Source organism: Heliconius melpomene, chromosome 14 (assembly GCF_056956725.1).
Source record: "Heliconius melpomene rosina isolate 202511_hmr_F chromosome 14, ASM5695672v1, whole genome shotgun sequence".
Classification (NCBI taxonomy): domain Eukaryota; kingdom Metazoa; phylum Arthropoda; class Insecta; order Lepidoptera; family Nymphalidae; genus Heliconius; species Heliconius melpomene.
In genome coordinates, this window is record NC_140402.1 from 5,702,132 (window position 1) to 5,728,223 (window position 26,092).

Consider the following 26,092-nt stretch of genomic DNA (forward strand, 5'->3'; position numbering starts at 1 on the left):
TTTAAAAAATAAATGATTCAACCATTTTTTTTAACTTACATAAAATTCTTAAGATAAATAAAATGGTTATCTATAACGTAATTTATCTATAACATATGCAAATAGATTCGGGAAAAAACAATTTTCCTTAATGTTTTAAATATGGTGATGTTTATTGGCCCGGTTGATTCCCTACATCATTATAATGTGAATTTAGATATAATTTTCTGTATGTAATTAGTACATTAGTCATTTTACGTCTCCTAAGAGCTGGACCGGATTTGGAAGAAAGTTTATATTTTTAAATAGGTTCCTGGATGAGGCCTACTATTTATTTATAACCACAACGTGTTGGAATAATTAAGATATTTTTATATAATACTTTACCTTGTCTTTTAATATTTTTTTCTGTATTGTACTTATTAATAATTAATATACATGTCTTCAATTCTCTTCTTCTGATAATTTCTTCAATTATCTATGCTCGAAGAAAAATACTTTGCCCGATTCATAATATAAACGACAAAAACTTCAGATGAAATTTTCTATATCCTATTAAAACTTTTTTGAAACCGCAGACTAGGCTACGACAAGAGGAAATAAGAAACGTGAGAATAATATAAATTAATACCCCATAGGTACCGAAGGCTCCGATAATTGAGACGTCAATTTTTTCAACCTGTCCGCTACGGGTATTTGAATATTTATAACGTTATCTTAGAGCCTCTATCGCAGTCCGTTTCAACTGGTATAGATTAATGGGAATTCCGAGATATTCTAGACGTAAAAAATTTGTTTAACAATTCTTTATAGTATAGTATATCCTTGTTTTTTTTTAATTTTTATATCATAATTTAAAGTGTCTTATCGATGAGATTTATTTGCTTTTTTTAAAGATAGATACGCTTATTAAAACACAGGTGTCATAATGTCATTAGAGACAATATGGAAAAAAAAATATATTTAAATACAATTCATAAGTGAGGCCGTCGTGGTGGTTAATATTTTCATTTGTTCGTTATGGTATCAAAGCAAAAAGCGCGGCGTTAAGTTCCGCCAAGCAATGTCTCGAAAATTCGTCGGAATGTGTGGAATAGAGTGTCTTAACACTAGTTTCCCTCTTAATATATCTCCCTATTAATATATTTTTTAAATATTTTATACGATAACTATACTCTTAGCATGCTACATGCAAATGCGTAAAACATTTTAATGTAACACTTGTGAAAGCTTTTTAATTATTAAAATTATGATAACATATTTTCTAACACAATATTGATAACAGGGTAACTCATATAGATATTTGATTATATTTATTTGTAAACTTAACAACATAATTATGGTAATTTTTATTAGCTGTTTTGTTCAAAAGGATATAATAATGTTCTCGTTAAGAATACACATAATGCTTATTGGGAATCATATATTTTATTTATGCAACACCTTTCAAGGCAGGTACCTACAGATTTATTTCGTTGGAAGACTATTTCAAAAGATTTTTTTCTTCATCTATCACGTAGAGGTCTTTATTGTACCTTTAAGTGAGTGACATTTAGGATAGAAAAAAATCTTTTTTGGAGTCGCGTACGATTTAAACGTCAATCAGGCTCACTGCTCTTTTGGCTTTGTGAGATTTTCATGGACTTTTGTTTCGTTGGGCACATGCGACGCTATTATGTAGAGACGTAGTTACGTTAGCCCTTTTAAAGAATATTCTTTGTGTTATAAACGATTCGGAAAATCGCAGCTACTTTATTTGTTACCAATTTTTTTTTCTTTTTTTATCCAGTAGACTGATTTAACCTGCGAATTTCAGAGGCATTGCGTGCTGAGTGGCGGAACTCAACGCCACGTTTTGCCTTGTTGCCAGAGCAAACAAATGAGAGTATTAATAAGTAATAATTCATTTCCCGAGTGGGAATCGAATTCACAACCATCACGCTTACAGTTTCGGCCCCTGTGCCACGACCGGATTTCCAATTTTTTTTTATTTTAATTAATTGTGTTGGCGGGCTCAGAACCGTCCAATATATAGCGTGTTATAAAATATAATATTATAACATTTTCCAACATATTTAAAATATTATAATTACAAAATATATAATTTAACTACATTTTTTCGGGCTTACTGCGCCCGCTAGTGACCAAGTTTCAAATTACGTTGTATAGCCATATAAGAAAATGAGATTATGTGAAGTTACCACAATAAAAACAAATATATAGAATAAATTGTTTTTAAATAGATGTAGTAAATAAATTTTAATGCCTGTTAAAAGATTGACGGAATTTTAAATATATTTTAAAAACAATGTATGCTCAATTTATAAGTATAACGAAGAATATTAAAATTATATTTTGAATAAACACTAATTTAAGAGCTAGAAATATATTTTCATATGCTAATAAAATAAAAACAATAAATTATTACGTTGAAAATAAATGTCATAATTGCTTAAAAGCTGGCAATATTCATAAAATAAAATACTACAGAAGCGACGTCCAAAAGGAAAATTCAATAAATGACATTACTAGAATTTGACAGTTACGTCGTTTTACTAAAAGTACAAATAGTGTGCGTGTTTTATTTATTATATTTTTGTTATTATCATTAAATTGAGACACAATTATATGTTAATAACAAAGTAAACGTTTTAATGTTATGTGTATCAAGGTTATTATATAATTTTATTGTGAAAGTGTTTTTGACATTTAAGTATCAAGCTTGTTGATTACTTTTACTTTTGTTGGGTAATTTTTTGATTAGACATCTGAATTTTGACTTTAGAGTAATATTGCATGGTTTTTCTAAATATTGTTATTTTTAAGGTTTAAAATATAACGCTTAAAAGAAACGATATTCGCTTTTTCAAGCTAAGAAATCCCTAGGTCAATGTCGAATTTTGATCGATTTAAAATGACAACAGTATTGTACTGATTATAGAATTGTATTATTTGTAGGCCATTTGATATTTTCGTGTGTTCGCTAAATCTCAATTTTTTAGAACATAGCTAAACCTCTAATTGTATTAATATATAGGATGTGAAAAAGTAATACAAGATCATTGACTGTTTTAGATGATATACGTGTAAAATGTGGACAGATTGATTTTAGTTAATCTGTTTTCTGTGCGAAAATCAAAAATTAAAAAACTACATAATAAATTGAAGAGAGATGAGTGCAGGAGCAAATGCTGCAAATAACCTACCACCTGGAGTCAATCCAGAGAATAACTTATTGCCAGGTGGTCCTATTATAAATCAAGGAGCAAATAGAAATAGAAATAACAACCAGAATCCACTATTTAGTGTTAGAGAAAGACTGTTTCATGCTTTATTCTTCAAGTTTGCCTTAGCATATGCTAGAACATTCCCGAGGCCTATTAGAAGATTTTTTGAATTTCTTGTGTTGCTGAAGGCACTTGTAGCATTCTTTGTACTTGCATACATACACATTGCATTCTCAAGAACTCCAACCACATGTTTGAATCATATTAAGGATTCGTGGCCAAGAGATGGTATACTCAGAGTGGAAATCTTAAGAAATCCCTCTCAAGACTATACAGTTGAACAAAGTTATGCTAAGGAAAGGAAGTTAAAAAGAGATAAAGATGAGTTAAATTCTATGCTTGGAATGCTCACAACTGAAGGGTAAGTTCAAATGTATTATACTACTTAAAGTAATTTATGTATGCAGTACAGGTAATCTAAAACACATATTACTGTTAGTTACATATTATATGCAATAATGTCACAAAAACCAAACGCACAAAATGCGGATAGTTAATAAAAAAAACGATTATTTTGAATAGCTTATAATTTCTTGGTTTACAAGATACAGTTATACAAAAACAGGCAATGCCTCCAGAATTCTGCAGAAATTGTGTGTGCCAGATACAGCATGAAGCTAATAAAAAAATGACTAATAATACAGTGAGAAATAACTAACATGTTTGTAAACATTGCTGTAGATGTTTTGGCAACATTACAAATTGTCAAATATATTAACAGTACATTGTATTTTAATAACATCCTCATTCAAAATACTCTTTTGATCACAGTAGCCTTAAGTAACAGCACTATTATTTTTAAAAAATATGAATATGTAAATAATATTTATATTGGTATTAATCTATATAATTATATATAATATTATTATTATACTTATATCTGTAAGTGTATAAATTATCATATGGCTAGAGTGGCTAAAATCCAATGTAGGTCAGTCGAGCTTTAATAACACTGAGACTATTTATAGGTAACCAATAACATAGATTTTTGACAGATGACCTTTTATTTCACTTGTATAAATTTAATTTTAAATTCAATTCATTTCTGTTGCAATATGAAATTTTATGTAGTAATTTACTGTAAAAAAATATGCATCAATTTAATTATTATTCATATATTTTTAACATGTCTTTAAATAGTTGATAAACTATTTTTTACTTAGAAAAATTGGTTTAAATTCATACCTAAGTGTAATTTTTAATATTTCTTAACTATAATGAAACCTCAAGAACAAAGTAATCTAATAATATTGCTAAAGAAATATATTATATCTTTATACTAATGTAAGGCTTCATTTATGAATTCTTCATTTTGTTAAGAACTTAGTCATCTGTTATTACTAATAGATTATTATTGTATTCTATTTGACAACTTTTGTTGTTAACACAGAAAATAATTTTTTGATTATATCTCTTATTCCTTATAATCATAACAATTGTGGCACAGCGGAAGACTGACTAAATGTCATGTTAGGAGGTACAATCCTTGCTCTGGTGAGAAGCTAAAGGGCATTTAAACATTTAATTCTACCACTTAATACACAGTTTATCAAAGATTGGACAAAATGCGAGGACAGGAGTGTCTTTAACATTAGGGTCCCACTGCCTACCCATGCCTATATTTGCTGTATATAGTGTAAAGCTAAAAAAGAAATGTGAATACAAGCAATGTAAGGCAAAGTGCGGCGTTGAGTTCCGCCACTCAATTTGCAATGCCTTTAGAATTCGGCAGAAGGTGAAAAATGGACTGCCTTAACACTAGGTTCTCTCTGCCTTGCAGCTTGGAGCTGACAAACTTTAATTTTTTAAATATATGAAAGTTTCTAAAGTTAATAACATTTATTTTGTAATTTAAGGTTTTACAACCTAGAATCATCCACAAGTGAGGACATTGAAGAAGATGAGTATTTACGGGACGGTACGGACTATGGCAACATTACTCGTATTTATGAAGACAACGATGACACACACAGACGAGTGATAGAAACTGATTACTATGGCGCCAAACCAAATTTGGAACCTAGTAGTGACCAAAAAGATCTAAATCAAACAATCACGCCTGCTGAACATGTGGAACCTACATCCTCTATATGGGAAGGCATTTTGGGTCTTGTCGAAGATCTCGATAGAGATTCTAAAATTGATGTGAGTAAATTGATATTAAAGTGTTTTTAGTGAAATGGCAAATTTTAGTTACCTATCAGGATAAACTGTTAAACTTCAAATATTTCTAAGATAAAGATAGTATTAATTCATGTTGTAGAGGATAATTTTATTCTTAACTTCTAAAAATAAAATACACATATTATGTATATTAACATTTTGGCTATTAATAAGTAACTTTCACTTAACATTAACATTGTTAGCACCATTTAGTATACAATATTTCTTTACAAAGAAATAATCTTTGACTTGTTTTTATAAAGCTGGCCATTCAAAACAGGGTCAGATCTTTAATTCGAAGTATGTTATAAGCATCATAAAGATAATGTTAATGTTAATTAAGATTATATGGAATAAGTAGGAAAACTATTCGCGGAATACATAAATAATGCACATTATTATTTTTTTTTAAATCTTGAATAACTTGCTTGCATCTCCAATATGAGATGTGTCGAAAATTGTATGGTACCTGAGGAATGGAGTGCCTCAACACTAGGTTCCCTCAGCTCATCTTGTTATATGCCGGTTGCTATGTAAAGCTATAAAAAAGTTAAATTAAAATATGTAAATGCCTACCCAGCTATATGTGGAATACAGCGATTAACTGTAAAAAATATATCTATAAAATAATATGTTATAGTAAGTTCACACTGCTCTTACTGAATTTATTTTAATACGACAGTGGTGTAAGAGAAGCCATAATACTAATTATTACATACAGTTTTGTTTTCACTTAACTTGCTATGCTTATAGATATAATAAATACTGCTGAAAATTAATATAATAAAATATGATATATATTTTTATATAGGTTAAACATAGGTTATAGGTTTTACGAATGACTGACATTCAAGTATGTTTATTTAATTAACTTTTCTTATGGTTAGATTATATGTTTTAAATTCTGTGCCATGTTCACTTGGTTGCCAAATTATATTAGAGAGAGACAGAGAGAGACTATGCCAGTCAAACTATATAATTTATTATCATTAGCTTTCATGCTAGGGAGGATATGGAACCTACTGTACGACAAATCCGTTCCCCACTTTCTTTCCAATGGTGGAGTCGTTTGAGTTGAGTAGCAGAAATCAACGCCGCGCTTTTTCTTTTTACCCGAGTTAGAAACCAAAAATAATTCATATACCGAATCGAAATGGTAGCTAGAACTGTCGAGAATAAAATAAACGCAATCCCACTTCGCCATGATGGCCTATCTTTTCGACACTGTTCCTATAATCTTGCATTTAGTATTTGGAGTATACGTAATCTTTTTATATAAAAATAAAAAATGTGGAATGACTTGCATGAAATAACACTCGGTACCTTGATAAATGCTAAATTTATTACGTTAATGATTAAGACCGTCGTCGTATCGTGTCGTGACAAGCGACATGTAATTAAATTATTGATATTATGTATTGTATAAAAAAATACAGGTTCGATTCTCGTATAGTGTAAAAGCGTTGTGTAATTTCTTTATCTTAGTTTTACAACGGAAGTGTCTTAATGGTGAACGGAGTGTCTTAAGATTAGGCTCCCAGGTTACCCTACCTTGGGTACGTGCGGGATACAGCGTGAAGCAAAAAATATAAAATGATGTTCCAATTAATTTTATACTTTTATATATATCATATAGATTGTAAAGGTAATATATTTCTGCTTCTTATGCCTTAATTACTCACCGTATAATTCCCAAACAATAACTTAATAAAATGTTGTATATCTTTTTTCAGGAATCCCTTGAAGACTCCGTCGCTAACGACTCCTCGAAAGGTAATATTTCGCAAATATTTCAAATCGAGTTTCTCATAGATTGATGTTTCACAATCGACCTCAAGAACAAATTGTTGCTAAACTCAGAACGGTTTTATCGTTACTTAAACTTTATACGTCCCTTAAAAATATTATTATTATTGAGAATAAAAAATATTAGAATAATACATTTAAATAGGTTTTTTAATATGGCAATTTTATAATTATTTTTATAACATTATGCTGTTGTTGTTGTTGCTGTTGTTGCTTCTCTCTATTCAACACGCATATAGGTGTGTTTTGCTAAAATAAAAAAAATATTTTTTTAATATTTTTCTCTATTTTTTTTTCAGATGATGATTACATTCTAGAATATTCTCTAGAATATGGATTTTTACGTCTTTCACCGAGCGCCAGGCTTCGACTCAAGATACCAGTGAAAATAGTAACTTTAGACCCACAAAAAGATGAATGTTTCGGTGATACGTTCTCTCGATTTGTTCTTGATGAATTTCTTGGATATGATGACCTTTTAATGGCGTCCATAAAAAGTCTTGCTGAACAAGAAGATAATAAAGGTTATTTGAGGTGAGCATATAATAGAATTAGTCATCTCAAGTCAAGTCTGTCAACATTATAAATATAATGTATAAAATTATATAGTGTTAAAGTATTTAATCAGATATAAATATATATATTTTTAATACAAGTTCACATTTTTAAAAGCTTGTGACCGCGTATGATTTAATAGAATAGAATAAAATAAAGGTCGTTGGGCCGATTGTATAATTAACAGTTATATGTGACACATTGCGTATTGAGTGACGAAAATTAACGTCGCGCTTCGTCTTCTTACCAGAGCGAGAATTAATTCATTCCCCCGAGGAGGAATCGAATCCAGAACCGTGGCTTTTACAGTCCTACGCTTGTGTCTGTGCCGCCACGACAACCTCACTAATTCTAGGTACCCTCTGCATACTCTGCTAAATTCAGGATGTATCCTATCCTATAATTTTTTGTCTTATAAAAGATAAACAGAGCCTAAATATGGTGACTAAATTCTTGTATCTTGATTGCCAAATGACTAATAATGTAACAATTTTATTATAATTTTTTTTTATTATCATTACAAAAATCATCCCTTCACTCACATGACGACTTTTGAGGTAATTAATTTTTTTGTCAGCTTCACACTGTATCTCGCATCTAGCAAGGTAGACAGAGGGGGCATAGTGGAGAGCTGAGTGTCTTAACACTTTTTTCTATAAATTAAACATCACTAGAAAAGAAGTGAAATGAATACTTTTAGCAATAAAGTTACTTGGAGTCGATTCAATCAGGAAACTAAAATTTTAATTGGTATTATAATGATGAATGCCATTAGTGAGTCGAATAATTATTTCGCACATTATAACTTATTAACATTAGCTGCTTAAAAACGATTATTTTTGTTTACATACTAAGATAGGAAAGAGGTTATACATTTAAAATTTACATATATAATTATCTTTATATTTTAAACTGATTTGGGTGAATTGACGTTATAATACATAGCACGCACTGTCTCTTTTCATAGAAACATAGTTTTTTTTATAAAAAATGGAGCTAATCGTTGATTTATGTATATTAAAATTTTTGTTGTTAATTCTTTTACCTCCATCTGTTTATATATTCTTCGAAATCAAATGATTGGTATATAAGTAACAAATTGTCTTATAAGTTAAGTTAGCATACAGTTTAAATAAAAAATCAGTTGCACGCACACGGCACGGTAGGCACGGGAACCTCCGTTTCCCATTTTCCATCGAATTCTGGAGGTGGAATTCAACGCTACGCTTTGCTTCGACAAAAGGGCGAAGAAATTAAAATATAAATTGAAATTAAAAAAAAAAACATTTCGTCGAGTGGGTATTGAACTCATAACCAGTCGCGTTCATAGTCATACATTTGTGCCTCTGTGTCACGACTGGCCTCAACACACAGTTTACAAAATGAATATAAAGGTTAAGCGAATTTATAGTCAACCTGACTAATTTAATTATGCTTTTTTGCACAATGTTCACATGTACATAAAGAATGAAATATATGTAAATATATTGCTATAGACTCATAGTATATGTGTACCCTATTGTGTTAATGTTTTATTTGATTTATAAATATTTTATTTTTATAAGCTATTATTATAATAGTAAAATGCTAGTTTTTAACTTTAATTTTCTAGTTATATTAATTAGTTATAATAAATGTAAACAGATAGAATAATTTGTACTGTTAGCTAAACAGAAATAATGTTTTTTTTTTTTTAATAATATTAATAATAACTGGACTTCTGAAAAAATGTCTATTGTAGGAATATTACTCACTCTGTTTTATCTTTAGTGTAGGCATAGAAAATCCATTGTCAAGACACTGTCTTTTATTGTCTCTTTCACATTATTATTTCGTTCTATAAATAATTTTTGCAGACTCATAATTATAGAATGAAAATAATAAAAAAGATCGTCAACAAACAAATTTTATATTATTTTCAAATTTTATATTTACTCTAGTCAAACTAGTATAAAGTATGTATTATACTACGATATATTTTTAAAAGCATAAGTATTGTTTCAGAAATGTGATCACCGGTGAACATTACCGCTTCGTGTCGATGCTGACAGCGCGTACCTCCTACATAGCTGCTTTCTTCATAATGCTTGTATTTGTAAGTATTATCTTTATAAGAGTTATTCTGAACTAGCGACCCGTTCGCGGCTTGGCCCGTTTTTTTCTGAGCGTACATGTAGCAAAAACGTTGTAAGCCTTTTTATGAAAAGGTGGACGGAAAGAGTATGAAATTTGGTTCTGGTTTGGTCTTGATTTGGCTAAGAGCGGCGTTAAGTTCCGCTACTCAACAAGCAATGCCTCCAGAATTCGGCGAAAAATGCGGAACGGAGTGTCTGAACACTAGGTTTCCTCTGCCTCCCCTGTTGTGTGCGGGATACAGCGTGAAGCTGATTGATCATCTGAATCCGTTCAGTGGTTGTTGCCTTAAAGGGGAACATACATCCACCCTCACAAACTTTCACACTATAATTACTCATTTATATTGATAAAAAATATTATAAATATGTTCCTCCATCTATTGGTACATTTAAGATTATTTTATAACAAACTTATAAGAATTACCTAAATGTTAAGAAGGCGCCATCTAGCGGCAAGTAGGATTATCACATGGTAACAAATTAACTTTGGATGGGCTTAATAAATTTAAGTGTACAATCTACTCACAAAGAGATGGCACTGTCGGAAATTTGGCCAAAAATATATTGAATTATAAGAAAACTTATGACGTTGTAAAATATCTAAGGCATAATCCTGTAGTTAATTAATCAAAAATTTAACAAGGAAGAAAACAACTCTAGGCTTTATTCCGTAAATCAGGGTCCCCCGACTTGCTGTGTAAAACGAAGAAATGGAATTATAAACGTAAATAAATATTTTACTTGGAAGTGGGAATGGAACCCACAACCGTCGCATTACAGTCACACCCTTGTGCCGCTGCGCCACAACGGCCACAATATTAAGCTATTTATTAGCTTAACAATATTTCTAGAAATAAATTTCTCATTTTATTTTTACAAACCTATCTAAATTATATATGTCGGAAATAAAAAGGCGTAATAGACATTAAAAATAAACTAGTAGAACCTCCGACCATGTCCTGGCCTTTGGTTCTACTCGAAATACTAAATTAAATAAATAAGTAAATCTAAAACAAATAAATAAACCAAATAATAACTGGAAACATAGTAAATTACAAGGAAAATAATAACAACATTATCTTATTCTTTAAATGATGGCTTGGAGCAGTGCCTGGGACTTGTGACCCCAGGAGTAGGCTTAAGGGATCCCTTTCCGATATATCAACACTCGCCTTTCACTGCTCCAGTCCAGTATAATTACGAATAGGTCTTAACAACATTCATAATTAAAATAGTCGAGGTTAACCAGCGGTGAAGCACGAGTAGTGCTCCGAGCCGTGGCAGAACCTCGACTGGGCGTACAACACCCGCACGGCCTTTTATAAGTTAACAATGACATTGACAACGGTGACGCGCCCAAAGTGGCGCCACCGGAAGCTGACAAATACAGAACCATCAATTCAATAATTACAGCATTTTATTAACTCTTAAATGTTAATTCTAATTTTACTCCTTAAAACATCTTTTGTAATTAATTAACTAATTATGAATTTATTCTTAATATTGAAATAAATTGTCACCAGCCGACACGGCCATTCTGCAATAAGGTCGCCCCTGACCTTTATCATAATAAATTAATAAATATTGAAAACCTTCAAGTAGCATGTAAACTTTGGAGGCCCCTGTCCTCTACAAAATTACTACCACTTAAACGCTGTCACCGTTGCAGTTAAAATAAAATATTAAATAAATATAATAAACAAATTTTGGAGGCCCCTGTCCTCAACAAAATTCGTCACAAACACACACAAATTTTGGAGGCCCCTGTCCTCAACAAAATTGTTCGCACACAAATTTTGGAGGCCCCTGTCCTCAACAAAATTGTTCACACACACAAATTTTGGAGGCCCCTGTCCTCAACAAAATTGTTCACACATAAATTTTGGAGGCCCCTGTCCTCAACAAAATTGTTCACACACAAATTTTGGAGGCCCCTGTCCTCAACAAAATTGTTCACACACACAAATTTTGGAGGCCCCTGTCCTCAACAAAATTGTTCACACACAAATTTTGGAGGCCCCTGTCCTCAACAAAATTGTTCACACACACAAATTTTGGAGGCCCCTGTCCTCAACAAAATTGTTCACACACACAAATTTTGGAGGCCCCTGTCCTCAACAAAATTATTAAAACTCAACAACCTTTTTTTTTTTAAATTTATTTTTTATAAAACAAAAATAATAATAATAATGAACATAGTCAAACAACTTTCTTATGAGCAAAAACTTATAAACAAAAAGTCATTTGTATTGATAGAATGATTAACATTTTATGTTGAAGTTTGATAAGTAGGTTCAGGTGGGTCCTTCATCTGTCACCTCTCCCGATGCCGACACGGAATCCTGCACCATCACTCTCTCACCTGGTTTGGGCGCCAATCGCAGTTGTTCATGAGAAACCTCCGTCAGTTCTCCTCCTCCAGACATACCCTCTACTTCACGTAACATTTTTCAGATTTCATATGCATCAGGGCACCTAAGTTCTAATCCAATTTGAGTACTAGGTCCCGCTCTGAACAAAACTATTTCGTCTATTTTGAAATCCTTCCACGTTAGCTTCTCCTCTGTCGAACCCTAATTTATTCTCAGCACTTCCAGTACCAATCCTCCTTCCAATACAATCATCCCCGTCCGTCCGACTCAGTGAATCAGCCAGATCCCCTTCAGGACCAACATTTGCAGTTCTATGCCTAGAACAGTCAATTGCCAACGAAAGCGCACCTAATCCCCTTTTCCAACCCTTATGACATAATTCCGGATAATCGCCAGTCCATTCCTAACCACTGGACTGCCATGACACGTTCAATCTGTATATTAGTATGGCTTACGCCGAGAGCCATGTAATGCTGATGAATGCCATAATTTTTACATAACTTCCCAAGCTCAACTCCATAGGCCGCATCCTGATCACTTATAATTTGTCTTTAGTAACCCAAACGACAAAACCACGTTCTAGCTTACGAAGCATTGCGCTCGCCGTCGCATCAGTTGTCATATGCCAAAGTCATATATTTCGCGTATGCATCGATCAGCATGACCACACAATCAGGAGTCGATTCAAACCTAGCATTCCTTCCCGGTCAGGCTGTAAAGCAGCATCATACGCTTTAAAAAGGCTTCAAATAAATTAAGCTTCAAATAAATCGTCCAAAACGACCCGCTGGGTTACAGAACCGACGCTACCGCCCGACATTGGCTGGCACAGGCAACCCCTCAAGCGGCTCAACCCCTCTTGAACCCGGGCGTAAAGTACCGTTAGACATTAGGTCACCTAGGCATTCAATCTTGCTTTGAAGAATAAACACTTTCCGGCATTTATAGAAAATCCAGCCTCTATATATATATAATATACTAGTGGGCCCGTACGCGGCTACGCCCGCGAAAATATAAGTCTAAATAATTAAAATAAGTTAAAAAAAAATAATAATAAGTGGAGATTTATTATTAGAAAAAAAAAATCTGAGTAACCGAAATGAACAAACAAAAGTAAAAGTAACTAAAGGAAATTATTAATATTAGAAAAAGTACCTAAAGTTTGCCGTGCGCGCGTATTAAACATTTTTCTATATTAAATAATTATTAATTGTTGCGAACAATATTAAATAAAATCCCAAGTGATTAAAATTACGATATTTTAAGTAATTTAATTTTTAATTAATTATAAGCAGCAAATAAATTTTAAATTAATTATAAGCAGCAAATAATTACATAAAAAATAATAGTAATTCGAAAATATATAAAAATTTACAAAATCATCAAAGTCATCTGCCCGTTCGCGTCGATCATACTATACCACTCGTAGGCTAGGTCATTTCGAATCAGTGACATCTCCTTAATTATTTATTAGAATGTTATACAGTAAACTATAATTTCCATCAAGATGAAATGCTAAAAGTGACTATTATATTTATTTTCATAAGGACGAGTATCAAATTATAGAAATCATTTAATTTTTGTTAACGTATACAAATCTATATCGGCGCGCGCCATGTATGCGTTAAGCAAACTTACTTTGGGTGACGTTTTCTTAAAACAACAAACTTTGCAAGCTGTTGCTTAGCAACGCGTAGCGACGATTGTTATTAACATGGCGAAATAAATTGCTTGTCAAATTAATTATTTTAATATATTGGTATTTATCGAAAATATTACAAATATGAGAAAAAAAAAAGTATCCTATGTTCATCCCGGGACCCTCAAGTATCTCTATATGAGTATTTTATCACAATTAAATTAGCGGTTTGGCCCCGATTGCGTAAAAGACAGACAGACAGACAGAGTTACTTTCGAATTTATAATATAGGTATGGATAAAGCTACCAAAAGCCCGTTCAGAATTGCAAACTCTGAAACCTTCCGAAAAAGCTCCATACTCCATGAAAACGTTATCCATATAGACGAAAATGTTACCCATAACGGTCGAAGAGCAGTCATAATCACCGTCAAAACTCCGCCGGGGCGTTAGTCAATCCAGAAGACATTGATGCATATTCAAAGAAATCAGCTGGACCAGTTCTAGGAATGAAAGTCCCACCAATAGGTATTAGACAAAATCCCTGCGCCATGTCGAGGCATATAATAAGTATGCGGCGTCTGACAATTCACAGAGCCGATCCGAAACCATAGGTAATGGAAATTTGATAGGAACTGTATTTTTATTAAGCTCGCAACAATCGGTGCACATTCTATCCTCACTGTTTCCTCTTTCACAAGAATTACCGGGCTCGCGAATCAAGAAGCACTCTCTCGGGCCACACCATCGGCCATCAAATCGTAAATTCATTAATTTTCGTTTAGTCGATCAAGTCAGCGTCAATATCCCGAAATGGCTTCTCAAAATTTTCTTACCACAGTGATACCCTGCTTGGTAAAAGTACACTCAGCCCTTCTCCCTTAACTATATCCGCACCAATTAAAAACGACACAAGGAGTTTCAATGTCTTCAATAATGCGAAACTCTATCTCGACAAACACACTATTAATACCACACACAGTCTCAATTTGTTGAAAAGACAAGACTGAAACGCTCCTGCTACCCATTCCTTTCAGCATTAAAAGAGTTGCCTTGTCCTTTTTCCATAAAAAAAAAAATAGTTCATTACTTTCATTCACCAAGTTGACTATGTTAGAATCATCACCAATTCTTTTGAAACACTCAAACTCCACACGCCCAACTTTGCCACAGTAATTGCATTTAGGCCCAGGCTTCTTCTGATCTATCTGAACTAGCTTCAAAAGCAGAATCTGAGTTCAAAAATGGTCCGTGGTCACTCACTTTATTTGTCAGTCTATTACAACTGAATTGAGTTTGTCCAGCCCCTTCATACCCAAAGCAGACTATAGACCCCTGACGATTCATCACTCATATGGGACGCCAGTGAGGTATGGGCGGTTTACGTGATCCAACTTCTCGAGGCCTAAAAGTAGATGTGACCGGTTAATTCGGGAATAGTTGCACACCCACTAGACGCACACTCACTAGATAAAGGCCAGTTCATTGTTCACACATTCAAACTCTGCCTTGACCGCATCTGTAAACCATTCACTACACATGTTTTTTTTTTTTTACTTGTTCAGCGTGATCACGCCAGTTCCTTAAAAGTACGTCCTCCTCTGGATTGAATGTAGCGATATAAATATTACTCAATCTTAGTCATAGTATTGTTGTAGTTGAATTTAGTAAATAAACTTGCAAGTAACTCATGACTAACTTACCTACTAGCCTGATGTTGATTAGACAGCGTTTCTCATCTCTTCTATTAGCAAGAGTGTCTCCGAATGCCTTGGCACGTTTGTTTGTTGAGAAGATGTGAAAGGATGGACCTGCTGGATCTATCCCGCTTCTGATGTCGGAAATAAAAAGGCGTAATAGACATTAAAAATAAACTAGTAGAACCTCCGACCATGTCCTGGCCTTTGGTTCTACTCGAAATACTAAATTAAATAAATAAGTAAATCTAAAACAAATAAATAAACCAAATAATAACTGGAAACATAGTAAATTACAAGGAAAATAATAACAACATTATCTTATTCTTTAAATGATGGCTTGGAGCAGTGCCTGGGACTTGTGACCCCAGGAGTAGGCTTAAGGGATCCCTTTCCGATATATCAACACTCGCCTTTCACTGCTCCAGTCCAGTATAATTACGAATAGGTCTTAACAACATTCATAATTAAAATAGTCGAGGTTAACCAGCGGTGAAGCACGAGTAGTGCTCCGAGCCGTGGCAGAACCTCGACTGGGCGTACAACACCCGCACGGCCTTTTATAAGTTAACAATGACATTGACAACGGTGACGCGCCCAAAGTGGCGCCACCGGAAGCTGACAAATACAGAACCATCAATTCAATAATTACAGCATTTTATTAACTCTTAAATGTTAATTCTAATTTTACTCCTTAAAACATCTTTTGTAATTAATTAACTAATTATGAATTTATTCTTAATATTGAAATAAATTGTCACCAGCCGACATATACATATATTATAAATTCGAAAGTAACTCTGTCTGTCTGTTCGTCTGTCTGTCTTTTACGCAATCAGGGCCAAACCGCTAATTTAATTGTGATAAAATACTCATATAGAGATACTTGAGGGTCTCGGGATGAACATAGGATACTTATTTTCTTATATTTGTAATATTATCGATATATACCAATATATTAAAATACTTATTAATTTGACATGCAATTTATTCCGCCATGTTAATAACAACCGTTGCTAAGCAACGATTTTCAAAGTTTGTTGTTAGAAAACGTCACCTAAAATGAGCTTGCTTAACGCATCTCTGTTTTGAAAACTGAAAATAATTTCATAAATATATTTAATAAATAATCATATAGTTCAAGCGGGCGAAACCGCCAAAGTCCACTAGTAAGTTATATAACAATTATCGTTATAATATCCTATATAGAAGTAGTTTCATATGCCCTTAGAATTATAGCCGGTGGCATTATAGATCAATTAATAGTTAAAGTGAGGCGCGGCCCTCCGTCCGCCACTAAAATCTGACTCCGACTCTCTCGCCGAGTTACAGTTATTGCACTTTTACAGCCCTTTCAAACTTTATTACGGTACCAAATTCCACCTTTATACGGCGCGGGCACGTCTTGTGTGTGTTTAACAAAACTGTTTATACGTGTACCTTTGCACCGAATGGTTTCACGAAAATTAGAAGTATCGTTAAAGAAATTATATATATATATTTGTTTTTTTTTTACTTTATTATGTTTATTTTATTGAGCGAAGCGATCGGAGTGCTCTACTGGAGACTTTTTACACTCTTTGTCACTTTGTTTGGGAGCCAATCGGTCAAAACCGATTGAGATGAAAATTTGCAAACATATAGATATGACCACGTAGATGGTGTTAAGCGAAAAAAAACTTAAAATTCAAAAATTCATTTCTCGCTTCGCTCAACATGTGAACACTACCGAGATTATGCGAGGGCAGCGAGTCAAAACTTAGGTTCACGCCTCTAGTTTATTTATTTGGAAAGTAAAATTTTTGATTCATTTTTTAGTGACGTAGATAACTTTTAAACAATATAATAGTCAAATATTTAATATCAATGGGTCCATTGAAATGCATAATGCCCTTTGTTTACCAGAATATCGAACAACTCTTCATCATGAATATTGGTAGACTAATCTCATATAGCGACGTCAGCGCGCTGAGAAATTGTATTAATCAATTGTCAAACGGCACGCGTATTGCCTAACATATATCCGGTTTCGTGCGAGCCTGTCAAAGCACAAAGTAAATTGTGGAATGCAGCTACCCCCCGATATGCCATTTATTGCTCGCCATCCCTCATAACCTGACAGAAATTACGATTGTATCTGCTGCAGGGGTATTTGGTGCCGTTTTCGGAATTGTTGATGTGGTTTTGTAAAAAAAATCAGCTTTTACGCACCCAGCCGGGTAAGCAAAGGGAACGTAGTGTTAAGACACTCCGTTCTCTATTTTTCGCCGAATTGTTAGAGGCATTAGATGTTGAGTGGCGGAACTTGACGCCGAATTTCGGCCTGGCCTGGTGATGCCAGAGCGAAGCGAGCGAGTGTTTATTTCATGTTATATTTTGGCTTTTTAAACAAAATGTTTTTTTTTTATTATCTATGAACTCTTTCATTAATATTGAGTATTAGAAGTTCCAACTAAAACAATAAGCAGTTCCAAACACGAAACCCCCAGTACTCTAACAACAATCCAACCAAAAGTTGTGCGTAGAAACAAGAAGTGATACAGTGATTGATCGATCTAGGGGGAGGTGCACACTGCCATATATTAACGGCACTGCCTTTTAATATTAACGGGCGGATCGATGCTTCAGTTTACGGCCGCTGTAAAAACTACAGCTTGCCTGTGGACATATTAAATACGGTCCATTGCGTGACAGCCGCCATACGCTCTGGCGCTCTGGTGTCACTTTTTTTTGCGCTATAATCTGATATCCGCTGGTGAAAATTGATTTGGGTATGCTAAGTTTTTCTATACGGTTATTAATATGGTGAAGATTTTATGTTGATGGAATTATGCTTTTGGAATGATGGGGAGAAGTTTATTTTTCACATGAACGTATTTACCAAGTGATCGTTCATGTTAATTTGATATAATGTAGTTACATGATGAAGTTGCTTGTAGTTTTCAAGCAAAAACTAGAGGAATCAAGGCTGACATTGACTGAGAGAAAGCGTTAAAATGTAAATTATTTAAATGATTTTATTTTGAGGCCAGTCCTGGCGCAGGGGCACAAGCGTGAGTCAGCAAACAACTGGCACTGGACGACGACTGGTTGTGGGTTCGATTCTCATTCGAGGAAATGAAGTATTTAATATTTTTATTTCTTCACGATTTTTTCACGTGTCGAGGCGAAGCTAGATGTTGAGTTCCATTACTTAACATGCAATGACTCCAGAATTGGAGACGGAGTCTATTACACTTGCACTACATCCCTCTGCCCACCCCGCTATATGCGGGATACAGAGTGAAGCTGTTTAATTTTTTTTTATTTTAAATTTATTTAAAAGTTTTGTTTGTCAATTATCCATTGAACTATAATAAGAAATACTATATTTCGATTGATTACATATATAAAACTAGTATTCTCCTAAATAACAACAGAAAGCGGAGAAATGTTTCGCAACACCAGGTAAGAATATCTCGGGGGCCGCCATCAATCTTTCCGCCACATCATTTGCTCCCCGCGCGGCTCGCCACCATTGAATTTCATTAATGAAACGCTTAGTGCTGATTGAATCCATTTAAGTAAGAGTGCCGATCGGCCCCGGCGTATGTTCCCTATGCACAGACAGACTTTACTTGTGCTATTAGTGGTGGTTCCATTGATTTCGCAATAGTCTAATTGGAATTAGACTCTTCTCATTAGTTTAGTATACTTGGTAGGTGCAGATACAAGTCTATGTTTTTTTTCAAGACACTGAAGCAATATTAAACCTGGGAAATGCTATTATAAAAATAAAAAATCAAATACAAATAATAATTATCTGATGATTATTGTATAGTTTTTTTAGGAATAACAATTTTACTAAATCTAATAAGATTATATTTTATTTAAGACGTATTGAAGGTTGCATGAAGCTAAGAAAAGTTATATTTTAATAATATAAAACTCGATAACATTTCATAAATTATTAGTATTTAATAAAAGATTGCAGTAAATAATAACAACTTATAAGTTAAATTGATAGAAAAAAAATCTTATGTGAAAAAAAAAGACAACACAGTATGAGAATTCCTTCTCCGCATCAGACAAGTATTCTCCTAACAACTATTCCTCAAGAGGTAAAATAAAATCATATTTGGTTATGTGCGCAAAAATATATAAAATAGATAAAAGACCTAAGTTTTCATACAAATGCTGCATTATTCTTAATTTTTTTTACTATATAAATTTTACGAAATCCATATTTTACCCTATAGATCATTCATTTTTAAACGTTTGTTTTACTTAATTTTGAAAAAGGTTTTATTTTATATCCAATGTGTTTCTATTTATTGTTGTAGACTGTCTCCATTTCGATGCTGTTGCGGTACGCGCATCATCAGATTTTCGTATTTATTGGTAAGTATGTATTTAACTGAATATTATATTATAACATATTCTGCTTTATAAAATTCAAAATGGTACTTTAATTAATTAAACATTAATAACGAACGTATTTCTTTTTCTTATATGGAATCTATTCATAGAATGTTGTGATCATATTAACAGTTTTACTTTTGTATAGTCAAAACGTATTGTATGGTATTAACATTTAAAATATATTTGATTGCAAATTTACAATAAATTAATAGAACAGAAATACTTATTAATTCTAGCATTCTGTGAGTTGGTTTGTATTTATAAAATTATGAGCAACTATAATGAACTTTAACTAAATGGAATATATAATTCATAAATATATTGGAGGTGAACGAAGGAAATTTTGAAATATACCTGTGTCTTATAAAAAATTGTTGAAAATACATATATTAAAAAAAATACATATAAATTAAATTTAAAATAATTTAAGTACTGAAGTTTTTGGTTTTACGAAGTGTTGCCTAATTTTTTTTAGAGGCACAGGTATGTCATATAGGTATATTCATTTGTTATTTTTTATTATAGGTAGCTCTAATGTATATATTATATATGTATGTTTATTTATATATATATTGTTCAACAACCCTTTTATATTTGTGCACAGGCTTGCCCCTTTCCCCCCTATAATATTCATATAAAACACTGGGATGTTAAGTAAAACGTTACAAAAAGAAAGAATTCTTAAGTTTGTATTTGATTTAGAAACAGCTAGTTAAGTAGCGACGGTGCAATTACGAATCGTTGAAATGAATTCTAAAAAACTCCGAGTTCTGAGCCGGCTCAGCGCAATCTCTTTGTAATAACAATAATTGCGTATAACGCCCGCGGCGGTCCCGCCCGCGCCCACTCACTCAAAAATAAAGTATAACAGGTCGGATTTACCTAACTCCCCCCCATCCCCTCTTTGATCCAACAATAATTAGCCTGATGCTGGTAATTTGTTTCTTTCCTTGTTTGTTTCTTGCTACTCTAAGAGGCTAAGATTCGATTCGATGATTGTTTTTCAATTTCAATTTCATTTTCATATTTCCAGCGGAGAGAAAGGAAAACTCCAATTAAATCCATCTTTTTTTTTCTATTATCTTGATTTTATATAAGCCGGGGATTACCTTTGAATTTTCCCGGAGTGTTTACAATGTTTGCGCAGTTCATCGAAGTGATAGAAACAAGAGTTTTTCCAAGGCAACTCGTCCGGTCGTGCCTCGTTAAGCTTGTTATCACCTTCCCGGATTCACGTGCCGCCGGATAAAGATAGTCACATCCGCTTAAACTAACTAGTGTAATTATTTCACGCTTATGTTATTTTTTTTAAATGATGGCTCTGTTATTCTGCAGGAGAATGTACGATTAATTAGATAAAATTTTCGCATTTTCTTTTGTTTTTCTGTATTATTATTTATTCTTCAAGATTATTTTCTTGATATTTATAACATTGTTCATATCGTTATCGGTAATTAAATTGCTATTTGCAAAAAGAAAATAAACTTTTTAAAAATTAGTATTTGACTTTTTTGTCTTTGTGTGCTAAAATTATTATAAAATAAAAAAAAAATTAGACAAATAGCATTCTATTTGGGTGAGTTGTCTTGATGAAATGTTCTTTCAGTGATTACAACATTGACAACAATTTAACAACATCTACTTAGGTTAGATCGGTTGAATATATTTTAAAAGGTGCGCTTAAATTCTGATGTTAAAGTAACGTCCATAAGGAAGAAAAATCATATTTATATACAATTTTCATAATATATATTTTTTATTTTGAAGTTTATATTTTATATTATTTATACAATGGTTATAGTATCTAAATTTTTAAGGTAGATATGAACATAAACATTCAAAGGTGATTTTTATCTGTAAACAACTCTCAAGTTTGTAGAAATAAACTATTCAATCCCACAATATCGGATCAGGGTAGATCTGTTCAATGGGATCCATTTGGTCGCTATGACAACTCATCCCTACTGAGGCTATTGAAAAATATATTTAAGGTAAAGAAGTGGAAAATTCTGGAAAATTCTCTTATCAGGACGTTGGGAATATCGAATATCTTTGACGGTTAATTTTTTTTTTGTAAAAATAAAATAACTCAATTGTTTTCCTGGTATGAGTGCCCCTTTTTTTTTGACAAAATATTTCGATCCTCTTTTTTTATCAATGCTGTTTAAAAAATGTTTGTAATAAATTATTGGAATATTTTAATTGGTTCACTCTTTTTAGATATATTTATTTACTCTTTAATACATTTTACATTTAAGTTCCGTTTCATAGTTACGATGTTCCGAGCCTGTTCTTTACAAACGGATTTTACAAATACTTTATTTTGATGAAAAAGTAGTTAAATACCTGTTTTTCAATATTATTCTATATCACATAGTCTGTATTAATTGATTTATTCATTTTTTATCATTTATTAGGCAATCTTATGTTTATATACCTACAACATATAAAAGAATTTTTGCTACCTCACTGGTCAAGAATCGAACGATTTGAATAATACGTTAAAGCTCACGTGAGAACTATATGAATCTAGAACGTTTATAGGATTACTAACGTGAACGTGCACTTTGAGTGCAAAGAAAGGATTACATTGACATCTCTCAAGTTCGTATCTTACAAAAGTAGCAAAGGCTACTTATATGTTTCAAAGGAAATAATCGTAGATAGGTACTGTTGTTATATATATTTTTATTAATAATAATAATTTTCAATTCGTGACGTTTATCGTAATATTTAGACTGTTGCTTTGTATTAAAATCGTTAAAAAATATGGATCTTTTCAACAATAGAGTAATATTGAAATATATAGAGATTTGTGGTAATTTTGGAAGATAATCTTTGTTCCCTGATAGTGGGATTTGTTCTTTGTTGATGCTAATAATTTTATATAGTGTTGTTTTGAAATTTAAATTTAAACCTTATTTTGGTAAATTCAACTTATTTATTGAATTTTAATATGATATTATGCATCATTTGGACAATGCAGCGGCACGTACAAAGAGACCGCATCCGGAATGTGACAAACAGACCGCGTCACACCGACGTGTTCGGGTTTATTGTTTTGGCTAATTAATTCTCATTATTGGAACTGCTAGTTTGGCCTTTTTTTCGCGGATTTTTTTTCATAATTATCCATAACATTTCGTCATTTAATATCAATTACTTACAAATTAGTGACAAATTTTAATTCCTGTCCTCAAACTTTAATCTTAAATAGAAACTAACAATTACAACTACAGTTTACATTTTTACAAAATAGATTAATATATAAAGTGAAATATGCAACTGTATCGATAATCTAGAGGTATTTAAAAATTACAAACAAAATAGATTTATAAAAATACGAATATAAACTCAATATTTATTAAATATTTCAACATAAAAAAGTGCTTTGAGCATTAAAAGGAAAAAGGCTTAACCATTTGCATAATTAAATATTGGAATTAACTTTGCGATCTCTAGGAGATAATTGAGTGAAAAGAATATTTTTGTTTACCTTATTTTTTTTTGTAATGTAAACTGAGAACGTTCGTTAATTACGGCTTACTTATTGAAATGGAAATATCTTGAATCATTTTCTTTATATTAAGTTTGTACATGACAGGTACCTACTGATTTCAGTATGTTAATATTTTTTTGTTTTTGTATCAAGATGAAATTTAGTTAGTTTAATATATATTTCAAATTCACAACTATATAAAACGTTGTACAATTTTTTAAGCTTTTGTCTTACTTATTTCAACAAAGTCGATGTCCTTAGTAAATTATTTCAATATTTTTTTTGAAATTATAATTTTCTAGAAATACCTTACGTTTTTCGATAAAAGTAAAATATTATAATAGAATTAGTTGAAAAACATTATTAATTCCCCCCTTTTCCTATACGAGTACGTAGACAACGCAATGAAAATATAATGAAGTGTATACCGGGAAGGACACCGAGGCACTTGTAGAGCATTAAATAAACACAAATCTGTGGTTAGCGGTTGACTTTTGGTTAATTAACCACGTGTGTTGACGAACTGCGGCTTACTTGAAACATACACTCATTAAATTTCAACAGGCGTATGCAATAAGGAATTTTATGTTGTTCATCTTATGTCGTTTTGTGGGATGTACTGTTGTTTTTTTTTGTTGTAATGAAGATCTAATTAGAGTGAATCGTTTTAATTGAATATATTTTGAGGGCACTCGAGGAATTGAAGTATACAATATTTTCATAACTTCGCTCTCGGTGTCGAGACAAAAAATGGAGAGCGGAGTATCTTAACACTAGGTTCCCTCTCCCTACCAGGCTCTGTGCGAATACAGCGTGAGGCTATAAAAATATTTTGATTTAATTTGTATATATATTTAACTTGATTGAATTTCAATATAACTTAAATTCTAAATAATCTTATTTAAAATAATTTAATATAGCCTTCAGAGTTATGTAGGTTTACGATCCTGTAATTCAGATTTGTTAGGTAGGAAAATTTTAAATCGGAACACTTTTCACAATTTTGATAGGACTTCAATTGGTAATTTCCTGCACTATTTTGTCGCTTTCTCGTACAACTTGTTTTGCTTCAGCGGTTCAAGTAAATTGCTGTTTTCAGCAATATTCTGTAAATTCAAATTTTGTATTTATTTATACATAGATTTGTGAACTACGTGAGTTCAACCGAATGTCGTTAATAACAAAATCCATACATATACTATAATTGTAACTGATCGCTGACTGTACATGTTAGATATATGAGAAAATCTATTCTAGGGGATATTTATCAATATTACAGAACTCAACACAATAATTTGTAAAATTTTCTTAGTTAACTTCTTTTAGCTACTATGAAAAATGAAAGATCTAAAAATTGTTTTCATATACATACGAGAATCTTTTTATAAGTTAGAACTTAAATATTACAATGGCAAAAGTAAAATTTAAGATGTAATGATTGCTAAGATAGATTTTAAGTTGTAGGTAGTGTATTGACACTATACAAATTAGTACTAATGTTGTGTTATATCTATTTGTTTTCATATATTTCATAGACAGACGCTCCAATAATATTTTAAATTGAACAATGAATTTATTCAATATTCTTTAACGTGGGCTTGCAAAATAATATTTTTATTTTTGTATAAGAATATTTTGTTCTGAGAAGAAAACATGAAAATACTTTAAGTATCTAATTTGCGAATATTTAGCTCCCTTAAGACGATTTACGAGGCAATTTGTTCAATTATTTTGGTTCCCAATAAGGCGTAATCTGCAAAAAGTATTGATATATATTGGAAGTGAAAATAAGCAGATAACGATGATACAACGATGGTAATATTTTTAGACATCGTTTATAACGTAAATATAATAGTATTATTTTGTTATTCTGTATTTGTTTTTGCGTCACGCTCTATCCCGTACACAGCAGGGTAGTCAGAGGGAACCTAGTGTAAAGATACTGTTCTTATTAAAATTCATTTTCGGCCGAATTGTTCAGGCATTGCATGTCTATATTATTTTACTTTATTGAGAAAAGACAATTTAATTATGCAAAATATTTGATAGAATTTTATTAAAATGAAAAAAATCCTTTAAGCAATGAAAATGCTTCCACTCCCCGGACTATAATAGAATGAACAGCGCGGCTTATACAAAAGAGGCATCATTTTACCTCGTATTTTTGTCTAATTAGGGCCAGGAGCGGCGCCAGCTCGGAGGCCACTTCACGTTGCGCTTAACAATCGTTCGGGCTGCCTTTAATGCCAATTAGGTACCTGGGCTATATTGTTCTCGGCATCAAGTATCACTTGGGGATGCCACCTCCAAGGATTTTGTAGTGTGATCCGCTTGGAATATATTTTGTAATTTTTTTTTAATAATAAAAGATATTTAACAGGTTAATATGATAAGCATTTAAATTAAATTTTAATATTTATTTTTATTTCAGTCCACCAAGTGGGGTATTACAGTCACGCGTTTGCGTCCTTGAGCTACGATTCTAAATTTCATAAGAAGAACATTTTATTTATCTACAACTAAAAATAAACTCCTCATATGCCATATTTTTCTATCGAAA

General features: G+C 32.2%; 1 protein-coding gene across 5 annotated transcripts in view; it reads left to right on the forward strand.

The window, feature by feature from the left end:
• The first annotated feature begins 2,486 nt into the window (after positions 1 to 2,486).
• The window catches only part of LOC146532114 (membralin), a 92,867-nt gene continuing 69,261 nt past the window's right edge, over positions 2,487 to 26,092 (forward strand). For 2 of the 5 annotated variants that reach the window (XM_085197795.1, XM_085197800.1), the window contains exons 1-7: positions 2,508 to 2,650; positions 3,055 to 3,627; positions 5,123 to 5,411; positions 7,163 to 7,202; positions 7,535 to 7,769; positions 9,795 to 9,885; positions 19,955 to 20,012. In XM_085197795.1, the coding sequence (XP_085053921.1) occupies positions 3,152 to 3,627; positions 5,123 to 5,411; positions 7,163 to 7,202; positions 7,535 to 7,769; positions 9,795 to 9,885; positions 19,955 to 20,012 (1,189 nt within the window). In that variant the 5' untranslated portion in view covers positions 2,508 to 2,650; positions 3,055 to 3,151. The other 3 variants (XM_085197799.1, XM_085197797.1, XM_085197798.1) reach the window with 3 other exon arrangements.